Source organism: Ambystoma mexicanum, chromosome 9 (genome assembly GCF_040938575.1).
Source record: "Ambystoma mexicanum isolate Mex_15411 chromosome 9, UKY_AmexF1_1, whole genome shotgun sequence".
NCBI classification, from domain to species: domain Eukaryota; kingdom Metazoa; phylum Chordata; class Amphibia; order Caudata; family Ambystomatidae; genus Ambystoma; species Ambystoma mexicanum.
This window is the reverse complement of record NC_090931.1, coordinates 440,297,015-440,311,273: the sequence shown is the minus strand read 5'-3', so window position 1 is coordinate 440,311,273 and position 14,259 is coordinate 440,297,015. Positions and strand designations below refer to the sequence as shown.

Genomic DNA, 14,259 nt, shown 5'->3' with positions numbered 1-14,259 from the left:
GTAAGAACGACCAATCTACCAAAGAAGTACCAATGTTATTAAATTGGTATTCACATTTCAAAATTCTTTCCATTATTGCTAAGAAAATACTTTGATATATGGGGATTATGCTAGCACCTAAAACCCTTTGGGGAGGCCTAATCAACCCCAGGGCTAACCACGTGCTTGCTTTACAGAAAACTGTTGTTCCTGATCCTCCACATTATTGAACATCTCAGAATAGGGTCTAAAGAAAATAAATGAGACCATAACATTTCAGGCAAGTGATCAGGTCATAAGAGGCTTGCTCTTATTCCGTCACCCTGAAATATCTGCCAAGAAGACGCTGCAGAACGGAGATTGCAGTCTTGTTGAGACTATGTAGCAATCCTGCTGATTTCAGTACTGTGTTATCTTATCCAAACGCCATCCCCTAGTGAATGTAAACTACAAGTTCATTCAGTTATTTTTTTTTCCTCATTCACATGCTAGAACACATATTCCGACTACATAGTGCTGTTTAAAGCCACAAAAAGCAGAACTAACTGGGTGTGAAAATGGTTAAAGGGCTATACACCTACTGCCTATGAAACTACGAGAAAAGAAAGGGTTGGGAATAAAGTGTGTGCATGGTCAAATGAGCAGAGGGCGATGTAATGGATAAAAGCATAGTCCACAAAAAATACCAAAATGAGAAGGCAAAGATATGGTCCACACACTTGTCAGTCAAGTAGGAATTGGCATGTACTGTTCCAACAATGGGTTACATTAGGAGAGCGCAACATGAAAGAGCAACAGATTGATGAACGATTAACTAGTTGATTTGAAAAATCAAGTATGATGTAATCTTTTGCGCACTCAGAGACCTTGCAACCACCTTCTGCTCCCTGAACTGAGCAGGCTGAATTGCCCTGTCATCATTTAGCAATGGTAAAGCTACACCAGGTTATAAACTAATTCCTGGCCACTGCTGCCAGGTTTGTGAAAATCATAAACGCACCTTTCCTTCCGGTGCTGAAGATGCCATTTTGCGTAGGTTTTCTTGTTCCTTGACATCAGTAGCATATTGTGCCAGCTCGTACAGAACGTTGGTACGTGGGGGGTTGGTGATGTCCAGGTAGTAAGTCAGCGCTGTGCGATAAGTGGTAGGGCAAGGGAATGGATGCTTCTTGTTAGATTCCTCTGAAATCAAAAGAAAAATATATCAATCACAATTGTCAATTTTCAGTCTGATCATACATGACCCTTTGACTCCACAACTGTGCTGACAGTCTTGGAAGGGGAATTTCAAAGAAGATGCATTTGACATCCTACAGAACCAAATTAAGCAGTTCCATATCATAGTTAAAAACAGTCATATATATCAATATCTAACAAATCCTTTCAAGTCTTCAAGCGTCATTGTGCAAGCTCAGAAAAGAGCGGGATCAATGTGGGAGGAGGTACTTAATGGTTTGGTGCCTTGAGGGCCATTCCAGGGATAAAAAGGCAAACACTGCTTCCTCAATTCTTATATCCTTCTCATCAAGACTCCTGCCCCTGCTTTCCCTCTCACTGTGCCCGCCTGCCTTGGGCCCTCTTTCGCTTTCCTGCTTGGAAAAAAACCTTGGTGTCATCTTCGACATCACTCTCTCTTTCTCTCCTCGCATCTCGGACATCGCCAAGACGTCTCACTACCAGCTGCACCTCCTCAAAGGAACTCTTCCCTTTCTCACTTTTCCCCAGAAGCTCACTGTCTACAGAGCCTTGGTTCTTTCCAGGCTAGACTAGTGCAACAGCCTCTTTCTCTGTCTGCCTTCCTCTACTCTCCGCCCTCTGCAACTACAGCCATTCTACAGATCATCATTGGAGCCAAGTCCCTCATGAAGAAGTGCAGCTCATGGTCGACATTTGCAGAGGACCAGCATCAACACCAGTGAAGTCCTGGTGAAGTCCTGCCCCTCTGCCTGATCTCAAGACAATTCTCTTAGGTGCTTTGACCCCTAGACTGGTGGAAACAACAAGCTTCGACCCCTTCCCGAGGATCCATGCCTTCTGAGCCTTCCGAAGTGTCCCTGGACCAACCAGTGTACTGACCAGCTTTCTCATGGGTTACTTTGCTGCAGCAGTCGCTGTTCCAAGTGCATCCTTGGAACTTGAAGGGTCTTCAGCTTTTACTACAAAACACCTACTCGTGCATGTTCAGCCTTTTTGCATCAAAAGAAGCCATGCAGTTCCTGCTCCTTTGTTCTTCAATTGAAGACCGCTCGTGGCCACCTGACTGTGGCAGTTCCCATTGCACACAGTCTTGTTCGCTCCCTGGAGCTGCCTTTAGGTCACCCTGGTCTCCCTGTTTTTTCATCTTCAAGGTTGTTCAGCTGGAAGGTGCCTGGAATTGAAATTTAAGTATCATGATCAACTGAATCCAATTCCCGTGCGCGAAAGTCACCTGTGCACTCAACGCCTGGGCTGCTCTCGACCGGACCAAGCACAAAAGATTGTGTCCCCAACAGAATCCAGAAACTCAATCGTGCTCTCTGGAGAATCCGGAGTCAGGGGGGAGGTAAGCTACAAACCCGTTTCTTTCCCCCCTGTCCTCCATAGGGTTGCATGTGCGTAAAGACCTGTTCACATCGTAATCTTTCCTGACTTAGTGCTGATCTGGTCAAGGATCCTCTCAGAGGACTATCCTAGTGTAGTGGGATTGAGAGAGTTACTTACCTGAACGTTCCTTAACTTTTTGAACTTTGAGTCACAACCACTGGCATGTCCAATCACATAGTACATCTTCCAGAAAAAGTATAACTTTGTAACTTGTGACTTTAGGGCACAAGGACCCAAACCATCATTTGGCTGCACTTAGTGCTAGGGAATTGTTTTATGCTTGCTCTAAAGCGTTTCTACTGAACCTTATGCATTGGACTACTGACCTGTTTTACACTGGTTTTTGGATCAAATTCATTCTATCTTCTCTTAAGGGGGAATGTATATATTGTGAGGGTGCAGAAGTAGACTCATGACTCAAAGGTAGTATGGCAAAGACTTTCATTGAACTGAAAATAAGGAAGAAACCTGCCTGTCCCTATGACTTAGAGGGGTTCTCCTGCCTCAAATAATGTCAGAATGTCCATCAAAAGTATAAAGTTCACTGTCCTATGTCCTAAACCTATTTCCGTCCCTTAGGCTGCAACAGAAAACCTATAACTAAAATACACCCTGCTTAGAACAGGATGACTTCCTTCTTCGGGATGCTATAGGCAGTTCAAAGTTCCAAGTTCCAAAACAATATTGGGAACGTGTCTCCCTTCCACAGGCGAGCCCTCAGGTTCTCTTGATCAATAGTCTCTTTATCACAGTTCTGTCTTCTGCCAAAGGATAGGACACTCTCCTTCTGGTCTTCTTGTTATTTGGGCCAAAGAACAAGTTACTTACCCCTGGTAACGTTCTTTTGATTGGATACGTTCCTCCCACGTATTCCTCATCTTTAGATATCTTCCCTTCCAGCTTTAGCTGCTTTGGAAAATCTTTCAGCAGAGGGCGCTGTGCATCGAAGCAGTCAACTATGTCCCTCAAGGGCTCCCATCTCGGGGTCATCGTCTGCATATAGCATGCACAGTGCCCTTTGGCTTCAGTTCTATTTTTACACCTTCCTCTTTGAGAATTACCAGCATCAGTGAGTACCAGATAGTACCAGACTTTGAAAAAGCGTAAAGTACAATGTCTGGAAATTCTACAGTGGGGTAGGCTGGGAGAGGCGATGAGGAATACGTGGGAGGAACATCCTGTGGAAAGAATGTTGCATGGGATAAGTAACTTGTTCTTCGAATGGATTGTGTCCTTCCTCATATTTTTCATCTTTACATGAACTCCCAAATCAGTGTTAGGTTTTGGAGGGAGTAAGAATTTTCAGAAAGATTTGTCATGGATTGAATATAGGACAGCTTTCGCAAATCCCCCATCCTGGCTAGAGGATGAATCCAGACAGTAATAGTTTGTAAATGTGTGAATGGTAGGCCAAGTGGCTGCTGCACAAATGTCTTTTATAGGCACCCCTCTTTGCAGAGCAGAAGATGTCAACATGCTCCCAGGCCTTAAGGGGTATCTTTTCCAGGGAATCTGTAGCATTCTGTAATAGCGAGAATTATCCATCTGGACAAAGTTTGTTTAGTATGGAAGTTCCAGTTCATTTCCAATAAGCTGGTCATGCTGATGTATTTACGCCATTTGTGAAATTTAAAAGCTCAAAGCTCTTGTGGGATCAAGCCGACGTAGCCTTGTTGGAAGCACAATTATAGAGGATAAATTAACATCTGATACAATTTTTGGCAAAAAAGAAGGTTTAAGCATAAGGACAACCCTGTCATTCTAAAAAATTGTAAATGGGTAAATGGAGGCTTACTAGATAGAGCCTGCAACTCACTCACCCTGCGGCCTGATGTCAATGCAACTAAAAGAATGGTTTTAAATTTTAGTAGCCTTAGCGGACATGAATGGAGTGGCTCAAAGGGAGCACACATTAGAAATTTCAACACAAGATTAAGATCCTATATCGGCACTTGAAAAGGTGTAGGAGGGAACACGTTAGTGAGCCCTTTGAGAAATTGGATGATCAACAGCATATTGAAATATGATACCTCTTATGATGTATGCTTGAAGATTGAAAGCGCTGCCAAATACACTTTTATTGTTCCATTCTGGAGCCCCAGATTTGCCAAATGTAACAAAAAGGACACCATAGGTGTATTTCACAGAAAAGGGTCCACATTATTTTCCCTACACCAGCTGCAGAATTTATTTCAATGGCAGCGGTACAAGGATGTTGTTGCTTCTGTCCTGGTCGAAAGCAAAATATCCATTACGCAATCCGGGAAGTCCCAATCCTTACATAGCAACCTCTCAGAAACCATGCATGAAGGTCGAGTGTCCTGACCTCTCGGTGGAGAACCCGACCCTCTCACGCGAGAAGGTCCTTTCTTTGTGGAAGACATATTGGAGGACAGATGGCCATGCCCAGAAGGTCTGGGTACTGCGTCCTCCTGGTCCAATCCGGAGCAATTAGGATCATGATTTCCTGAACTTTCTCAACTTCTTGATCATGTGAGGAATGAGAGGGACTAGAGGAAATGTGTACAGGAGTTGGACATTTCCAGTCCAGTACGAACGCATCCCCTAGAGCTCCACTTGGGGGAAATTCCCTGGAACAGAACAGATCGCATTTCCGGTTGACACTGGCCGCAAACAGATCTACTTGAGGGATTCCCCTAATGGTGAAGATCTCTTGAAGGACTTCCTGAGCTAGTTCCCACTCGTGAGAGACTGTGCCCTGCCTGCTCAGAGCATCCACCGCTGTGTTCTCCCCTTTGGCCAGGTGAACTGCTGATAGAGCGATTCCTTCATGAATTGCCCAGAACTGGAGCTGCATTGCTTCTCTGCACAGTGGTAGTGACCCTACACCACCTCTCTTGTTGAGGTAGTACATGGCCACTGTTGTCTATAAGGACATTATTGCCCCATACAGAGGGCAAAAAGGCCTTCAGCGCCAATCTGATTGCCCTCAGCTCCAAAAGGCTGATGTGTAGTTTGGACTCTGGTGGAGACCAACAACTGCCGACTGTCAGATTGTTGGCGTGGGCTCCCCACCCCGTGAGTGAGGCGTCCGTAACTACCGTCATCTTCGGCCATGGTTGCCCAAAAGGTTCTCCCTTCAGAATGTTGTCCTCACAGGCCCACCACAAGAGATTCTGTGGAACCCTGTTTGTAACCTGAAGCAGATCTGACATCTTGCCCGAGAACTGAGACCACTGTGTCCCGAGGGCCCATTGGAGGGAACTCATCCTGAGGCGAGTCTCTGGCACCAGGAAAATGCAGGATGACATGAGGCTGAGCAACCTGGAAAAAAGTAGAAGGCTGGAAGACGCTGGTCACTCTGGAATTTGGGGACCATCTGCAGAATGGGCTGAACCCTCACCTCGGGTGGCAAGGCTTTTCCCAAGTATGTATCCAGGACTGGTATCATGTGGGACTTCTTGCAATTGAGGGAGAAGCCCAGAAGCCCAGTTTGTGGAGCGTGTGGCAGGTTATGCCGAGATGTTACAGGGCCTGCTCGGGAGGACAAGCCCTGATCAGCCAATCGTCCAGGTAGGGGTAGACATGAATCCCCCTCTCCTGAGACTCGTTGACCCCACCGTCATCAACTTGGTGAAAAACTGTCGGACGGAGGTCAGCCCGAATGGCAGTACTCAAAACTGATAATGAGCACCAACAACAGCGAACCTCAGGTACTTTGTGCTTGTGATGGATCGGCACATGAAAATAAGGGAATTGTAAGATCCTACCAAAAAAAAGGTCCCCCGTACAAAAAGTCAGAAAATTGCTAACACCAAAAAGGTTCGAACACCAAAAGTTTGAACCTTTGGTGGTAGCATTGTAGGCAAGTATAAAAAGAAAAGACTGCGGGTGGTGTCCCTCGCAACACCCCGCTCACTATACTGTGTGGTATAGTGAGCGGGGTGTTGCGGGGGAAACCCCTGCAGCACACCCGAAAAAAGAAAAGAAAAAACGGGGGCTCACGTAAGTGAAAGGGAACTGGCGCCGCAGGGTTTGTTTATGGGGGGTGTGGGTGGGATTTTGTCGTGGGTATGTTGTGGGTGGGGGTGTGCGTATGTAGGGGAACCTTTTGTGGTTCGCACATTTCTCATGCAAACTTTTCCGTCGCTGACTTTTCCATGATGGAAAAATCACGCAGATCCTAATCTAAGAATCCTGAAGGTCCAATGACACCATCCAATCCAGAGCTTGAGGGCCTGAATGATCCAAGAAAGGGTAACCATTTTTGAACTTGTCCTTCCTGAGGAACCTGTACAGGCATCTCAAGTCCAAAATGGGTCTCAATCCGCCGTCCTTCTTGGGGATTAGGAAATAAGGAACAAGTTACTTACCTGTAACTGTTGTTCTCCAGCATGGGTCTGGCATGGATTCACATGCTCATGAATATTCCCCGTCGTCAGGCCGTGAATCCTCGGTAAAGAAAAAATCAGTATCAGTTTCGTTTCTGATCTGTCTTTCTCAGTAGTAACCAATCACTGGTCTCTGGGTCATACTGCCCCCAGCCAATGACTGCCCTCTCCCTAAGCCCCGCCTCCGGAAGCCATCTTCAGATTTGGTAGCACGCAAAGTGGCAGTATGACCAAGTGAAGAGCCGTAGAGGGTTAGGAGGGAGGGTTCGCATGTGAATCCAAGCCAGACCCATGCTGGAGAACAACAGTTACAGGTAAGTAACTTGTTCCTTCTCCAGCATGGGGTCTGGCATGGATTCACATGCTCATGAATATAAGAATACATCGCAGTACACACATGCACAACCAATGGGAGGTGGAAAAAAGGCTCAACATTAAGCATTACATCAAAACTCAACATTAAGCAGTTCTTACCTCCTCACCAGGCTCACCGTAGGCGAACAAGTTGCGCAGCACCGCTTGGCCGACCCTGGACTCCTACCTGGAATCCTGGTCGACGCAGTAGAATCTCGTGAAGGTGTGCGTCGACCTCCACGTAGCAGCCCTGCAAATGTCCAGCAGGGGCACACTAGACAAGAACGCCGTGGTAGCAGCGATAGCTCTGGTCGAATGGGCTCTCGGACGGCCAGGCAACGGTCGGTTTGCCAACCGATGACAGTGCGTGATGCAGCCGGAGAGCCATCTGGAAATGGAAGCCTTCGAGAGAGCCTTCCCTTGGTTCACAGGTCCAAAGTTCACAAAAAGGTGTGATGTCTTCCGAAAACTCTTCGTGCGGTCGACGTAGAACTTCAGCGCTCTAGCCACATCCAGCGAGTGCAAAGTCCTCTCGGCCGGTGACGAAGGCGACGGGAAGAAAACAGGTAACACCAAGGGCTCGTTGAGGTGGAAGTCCGACGGCACCTTGGGCATAAAAGAGGGTTGCGTCCTCAGCACCACCCTCGTGTCGTGAAAAGTCAAGTATGGAGGCTTGCAGGATAGGGCCTGGATCTCTCCCAGTCGCCATGCGGAGGTGATGGCCACAAGAAACGCAGTTTTCCACGACAAGAATTTCAACAGTGCCGAATGCAGGGGCTCGAATGGCACCCCCATGAGCCTGGTCAGCACCACGTTGAGTTCCCACGCCGGGGCAGGGGCCTTCACCGGCAGGAACGATTGGAACAGTCCCTTCATAAATTCCTTCACCAGGCGATGGGACCACAAGGACGCCTGTCCTGTGGTTCTGGTGTATTGGGAGATCGCAGCCAGATGCATCTTGATGGAGGCGTGAGCCAGTCCAGCCTTGGCCAGCGACAGTAGGTATGGCAGCACTTGAGGGGCCGTAATCCGTAGAGGGTTAATCTTCTGTGCACGGCACCAGACAGAGAACCTCTTCCACTTATGTCCGTAGCACTTGAGTGTTAAGGACGCCCTGGCTTTTGCAAGGACCTCTCTGCAGTCAGCCGGGATATCGTACCCTCCAAACTCTAGTGCTGCAGGAGCCAGGCCTGCAAGTTCAGCGACTCCGGATCGTGATGAAGTATGGCGCCTCCTTCTCTGGAGAGAAGATTCACGACTGTCGGCAGCTTGACTGGTGGGGACGCTGACAAGTCCAGAAGGTCCGGGAACCAGATCTGCCTCGGCCACGCCGGTGTGACTAGGATCATCCTGCACCGGGACCTCCTGAGCTGGTTCACGAGTCGGAGCAGCATCGGCAACGGAGGGAAAGCATATAGGAACAGGCCGTCCCAGGGGAACGAGGAAGCATCGCCCATGCTCCTCGGCTGGGGAAACCTGCTGGCGAACCTCTGGCACTTGGAGTTCGTCGCTGTCGCGAACAGGTCGATCTGCGGTTTTCCCCATCGTCGGAAGAGTCGATCCACTTGATCCTAACGTAGTTCCCACTCGTGGCACGAGCGCAGCTCCCTGCTGAATGAGTCGGCGATGGTGTTCTTTATCCCTGCCAGATTAAAAGGCACCAGAAACATCCCTTGGTCGACGGCCCAATGCCACAGATCCTGGGCTTCCTTGGAGAGGGCTGGGGATCTGGTTCCTCCCTGCTTCCGGATGTAGAACATTGTGGTGGTGTTGTCGGTGAAGATTCTCACCACCTTGCCCTTGAGGGACGGTAGAAAAGACCTGAGGGCCCAGAACACTGCACGGAGCTCCAGGATGTTGATGTGGAGCGTCTTCTCCTCCGGGAGCCAAAGGCCTCTCGCATGAAGTTCTCCGGTTTGCGCTCCCCACCCTTCCAGGGAGGCATCCGTCGTCACCGTTATCTGGTGGGATGGGGTCTGAACGTCTGTGCCTGCCGTCAGATGAGCGTGGGTGCCCCACCACCGGATCGCTCGTCGGAAGGTCTCGTCGAGCGGGATCCTGTCTTCGAAGCTGCCGGTCGCTTGGATCCAGCGGGAGTTGAGGAACTCTTGTAGATGGCGCATCCAAAGCCTGCACAGGCGCACAAAATATATGCAGGAGGACATCATCCCGAGGAGGGACTTAATGGACCTCACCCTGGCCACGTCCGTGGCCAGCAAACGCTGCACCTTGCTCAGGATGGCCTTCGTTCTTTCCTCCGACGGCGAGGCCAGACGCGCCACTGTGTCAAGCTTGGCTCCCAAAAACAGTGCGACTTGTGACGGGACCTGGTGGGATTTGGGAAAGTTGATGGAGAATCCCAGGTCCGTGAGCAGCTGGACGGTCTTTGCTGTGTGATCCACGGCGAGCTCCCTTGTCCTTGCTCGGATGAGCCAGTCGTCCAGGTAGGGATAGACGTGGATCCCCTGCAGGCGCAGCCATGCCGCCACCGGTGCGAGGCACTTGGTGAACACCCTGGGTGCCAACTTCAATCCGAACAGGAGGGCCTTGAACTGGTAGTGCCGTCCTTGGACCACGAACCTGAGGAACTTTCGGTGTCCTTTCAGAATGGGGATGTGGAAGTACGCATCCTCCAAATCCAACGACGACAGGAAATCGCCCTCCTCCAGCTGTCCCAGCACGTGCTGGAGGGTGACCATCCGGAACTTCTGTGCCTTGATGTACTTGTTCAGTCGTCGCAGGTCCAGGATGGGGCGCCATCCTCCTGTCTTCTTTTTCACTAGGAAGTACCTCGAGTATACTCTGGAGCCCCGGAGCCTCTTCGGGACGAGCTTGATGGCACCTTTTTTGAGCCACGCCCTTACCTCCAATAGCAGTTGAGGGACGTGATTTTCCTTCCTGACCACGGGTGGAATGCGGGGGCACTTTCTTAGAAATTCGAGGGCCTGCCCCTGGGCCAGGGCATCCAGCACCCAACGGTCGGTGGAGATGGACTCCCACACGCTGACGAACTTCGCCAGCCGGCCTCCCACCGGGGTGCTTCAGTGGGGGCCCCCCCCGACACCGCTGTCAGTTCAATCTTGCTTGGAGGACGCCTTACCGCCTTGGAATCCCTGGCGACGATGGCGGGGCCCACCCAACTTGCCTCGTCCTCTATAGGTTTCCTGTGACGAGGAGCGGGCCGCTTGGCAGTACATAGAGGAGCCACCGCCGAATCCCGTGGAGGCAACCCTGCTTGCCTCCGGTGCTCCGAAAGGACGGCCTTTGTTGCCGGAGAACGCCTAGGGCCCTAGCTGTCTCCGTGTCCACCTTGATGGCTTGGAGGGACTCATCCACTGTTTTCCTAAACAGGTTGTTCCCGTCGAACGGCATGCCCAACACCTTGGCTTGTACATCCTGGCGGAAATCCGTCGCCTTGAGCCAACCTCGTCGTCGAAGGCAAACGCTTTATCTAGCTGGTGGAAAACGGTGTCGGCAATGTCAGTTGCCACCGTAATGGCGTGGTCCGATGCCACTTCGCCTTCTTGCAAGATCTCCAGGGCCTCGGCCCTCTTGTCATCCGGTAGGAAGTCGAACAGGGGGGCGATCTTGTACCATAACTCCCTGTCGTAGCAGGCCACAATCGCAAGGGCGTTGGCCGCCTTAATTGTTGTTGCGGCCGACGAGATAATTCGTCGTCCCATTGCGCCCAGCTTCTTCCCTTCGCCGTCAGGCGGGGAAGTTGACGTTGAGGCCGATCCCCCCCACTTTCTTCTTGGCCGCCGCTGAGATGACCGAGTCAGGGGTCGGCTGTGTCCTAAGGCACAAAGGGGCCGTGTCGGGGACCCGGTACTACTTCTTGCACCGATCCCTCTTGGCAGGCGTCGTAGACTGGTTCTTGAGAAGGGTGAGACCCTCGTCCCAGATGTCATCCAGCAGAGGCAAGGCGAGGACTGCCTTCCTCTTGGCCTCACGCCGTTGGTAAAGGTATACTGCTGGCATTTCCTGTTGTCCCGGGAGGCAAACAGATCCACTTGGGGATGCCCCCATCTGAGAAAGATATCCTTCAGTACCAGGTTGTTCAATTGCCACTCATAATTGTCCACCGCCAGTCTGCTGAGCCTGTCCGCCTCCAGGTTGGATTCCCCCGGGAGGTGGACAACCGTGAGGTAGATGTTGTTCTCCAGTGCCCATTCCCACATGCTGACTGCTAGGTTGCACAGTGGAGGGGATCTAGTACCCCCCTGCTTGTTGACATAGTGACATAGTACATGCTGGTGGTGTTGTCCATCTGGATAAGAACTGTATGGCCCTCTATAAGAGGGAGAAAGGCCTTGAGAGCCAGCCATATGGCCTTCAATTCCAGCCAATTGATGTGGGACTCCTGCTCGGGCCGAGTCCAGACTCCATGGACGCTACGATTGTCCAGAGTGGCTCCCCAGCCCTTTAGGGAGGAGTTCGTAGGAAATGTGACCTGAGGGGTCGGCTCTTGGAAGGGCCTGTCCTGCCACCGCAGGTTGCAGTTGCTGGACCACCACTTGAGGTCCGAGTGGAGAAAGAGGGGAATGTTGACTGGCTCCGCTTGGGAGCCCTTCTCCTGATTCCATGAGGCTGCGAAGTGCTGGTGTAATAGCCTCCTCCTGAGTCTTGTGTGGGGTATGGCCAACAGGACCGCTGCATTATACCCAACAGGTGCTGGTACCACCAGGCCGGGGTCACTGCCCTGGTGAGGAAGTGAGTAGTGGCTCTTTTGATGGCCGTGATCTTGTCCTCAGATGGAAAAACTCTTGGAGCTCATGTCCCAGATGAGGCCCAGGAAGGTCAGGGTCTGCGTAGGTTGCAGCTGAAACTTCTTGAGATCGATCGTGAACCCCATGTCGTTCAGTGCGTTCATCATTGTGTAGGAGGTATGGTGAACCGCTTCCGGAGATGTGGACCGGACGAGCCAGTCATCCAGGCATGGGTAGACATGGTGGCCCTGGGCCCTGTGGAGGGCTGCCACAGCATTCGTTAACCTGATAAATACCCTGGGGGCCGAGTTGAGGCCAAAGGGTAGCACCTTGTATTAGAAATGGCAGCCCATGATCCTGAACCACAGTAAGGAACGATGCAGCTGCGAAATCATGTGGATACGCATACTTCAGATCCAGGGAGCACATCCAGTCTCACCTGTCCAGTGTTTCCGCAATGAGTGCTGGCGTAACCATCTTGAATTTGTGTAGAGGAAGGTAGAGACTGAGGGTGGAAAGGTCCACCAGCTCTCAGCCCAGCCTGGTTCTTCTGTATGGCAAAAATCCGGGAATAAAAGCCCAAACCTCTCAGGGAGGCTGGGACTTCTTCCACCGCCTGGCTCTCGGTGAGCGTCTGGATCTCCGCCAACAGAGTTGCTGTCCCTATCTGTGGGAGAGGAGGGGAGGAGGGAAGAAGGAAGGAGGAGAGGAAGGGACCGGTAGGCGGTACCCAGTGGAGACTACGGATAGGATCCAGGGGTCCGAAAAGTTCTGGTGCCAAAATTACATGTGAAAGGCAAGCCTGCCCACCACCGGAGACCCATGGACCCGAAGGGACGTGTCATGCTTTCTTTCCCTCTGAAGCTGTTGCGGAGGAGGGGGATTGGAACAAGCCCCCCCCCCCCTTGTGGTTTCCTCCAGTGCTGACTCTGAGAACGGTCGGGTTGTCTGGACCTCTGTTCTTGGAAGACCCAGAGACCGCCAAACGCCGGCCCCTTGTCAGAGCGTTGATGTGACTGGGTGTACGCCCTGGGCGTGGCCTTCGTAAGAATAGAGAAAGACTTGTTTGCGAGCTGTTCTTTTTATCCAATTCCTCATCCGTGGTGGAGAGAAAGAGGTCACTACCCTGGAATGGAAGGTTCAATATGCGCTACTGGACGTTGGGGTTAAACTTAGTAGCCCTGAGCCAGGCAGTCCTTCTCATGTCCGTGGGGATGCAGATGGCCCGGCCAGAGGTATCAATGTGGGTCATGTGGACTCCATGATGTCCTGCGCTAGCAGCCAGGCTTCTCCTAAGCCGGAAGTTCCAGGGGCAGAAGCCTGTAAATGCCCACCAGAGCCTTTGGTTCAGGGCTGCCAGCAAGGCATCCGCGTTGGTTTAACGCAGTTGCAAGGAGGCGTTGGAGTACAGCTTTTTACCATACGCCTCCAAGATCTCCTCCTTGCCTAGCAGCATCCAGGACGAGGTGGCGGAGGATGACTGAGGCTTAGAGTAGAGTGACGCTGCAGCGATCACTGAAGTGTGTGGTTGAGGATGCAGCGAAAGCAAGAGAGCATCCCCCTCCATCCGCCTATACTTGGCGTTGAGGTGCCGATTGACAGATTGGGCCGAGTGTGGCTTGAGCCATCCTTATTGGGCCAGGGCAACGACATCCTTCTGCATCGGTATCCCAGTCTTGATAGGGGGTCTTAAGGTGGGGACTTCTGCTAACACCCCCTCCTTTGGAGCTCTACTTCGGGCTGAGGAAGACCCAAATATTAATCTAGACCTGCAAGGCGTTTGTGCAAGGCCGGGGCTGAAGATGGCGTGTCGGTCTCCTCCTCCTCGTCTGTCCACCAGAGCGCTCGGAGGGTCCGGAACGGGTGATGGAGTATTGGGTGCCGTGGGCTGTGGTGTGGAGACCGGAGCCGTTGGCTGCTGAGGAGGTTGGTGTCGAACATCCTGTACTGTGGGAGGCAGGGGAGCCGGAATCAGAGGAGCCGGCTGGGGCAGCATGGGCTGCGTTGGGGCCTTTGGCACCGGAGTCATAGGAGGAATGACTATGGGTTTCGGTGGAGTGACCGGAGGGAGCATGTCCCTGATAGTATCCCGAGGGATGGCCCCCCCCATCTGGGGAATCCGCATCAGTGCTAGGAACCTTTCGAAAGAACCTGTCTTCGGAGGCTGAAGAGGTGGCATGCGATATTGACGGAGCGGCTGGCGGCTGCTGGGGCAGGGGCACACTCTGTCTGGGGTGCAAGAGAAACCTGCCCTGCGCTGCTGATGAATAAGCTGTAGGCCA

At 51.5% G+C, this 14,259-nt stretch overlaps 1 protein-coding gene across 4 annotated transcripts in view; it reads right to left on the bottom strand.

Annotated features, from left to right (window-relative positions):
• Positions 1-14,259, bottom strand: part of POR (cytochrome p450 oxidoreductase) — a 964,880-nt gene that overhangs the window by 177,935 nt on the left and 772,686 nt on the right. For all 4 annotated transcript variants that reach the window (XM_069614934.1, XM_069614935.1, XM_069614933.1 and 1 more), the window contains one exon: positions 980-1,161. In XM_069614934.1, coding sequence (XP_069471035.1) covers positions 980-1,161 — 182 coding nt within the window. The remainder of the gene's footprint in view (positions 1-979; positions 1,162-14,259) is intronic.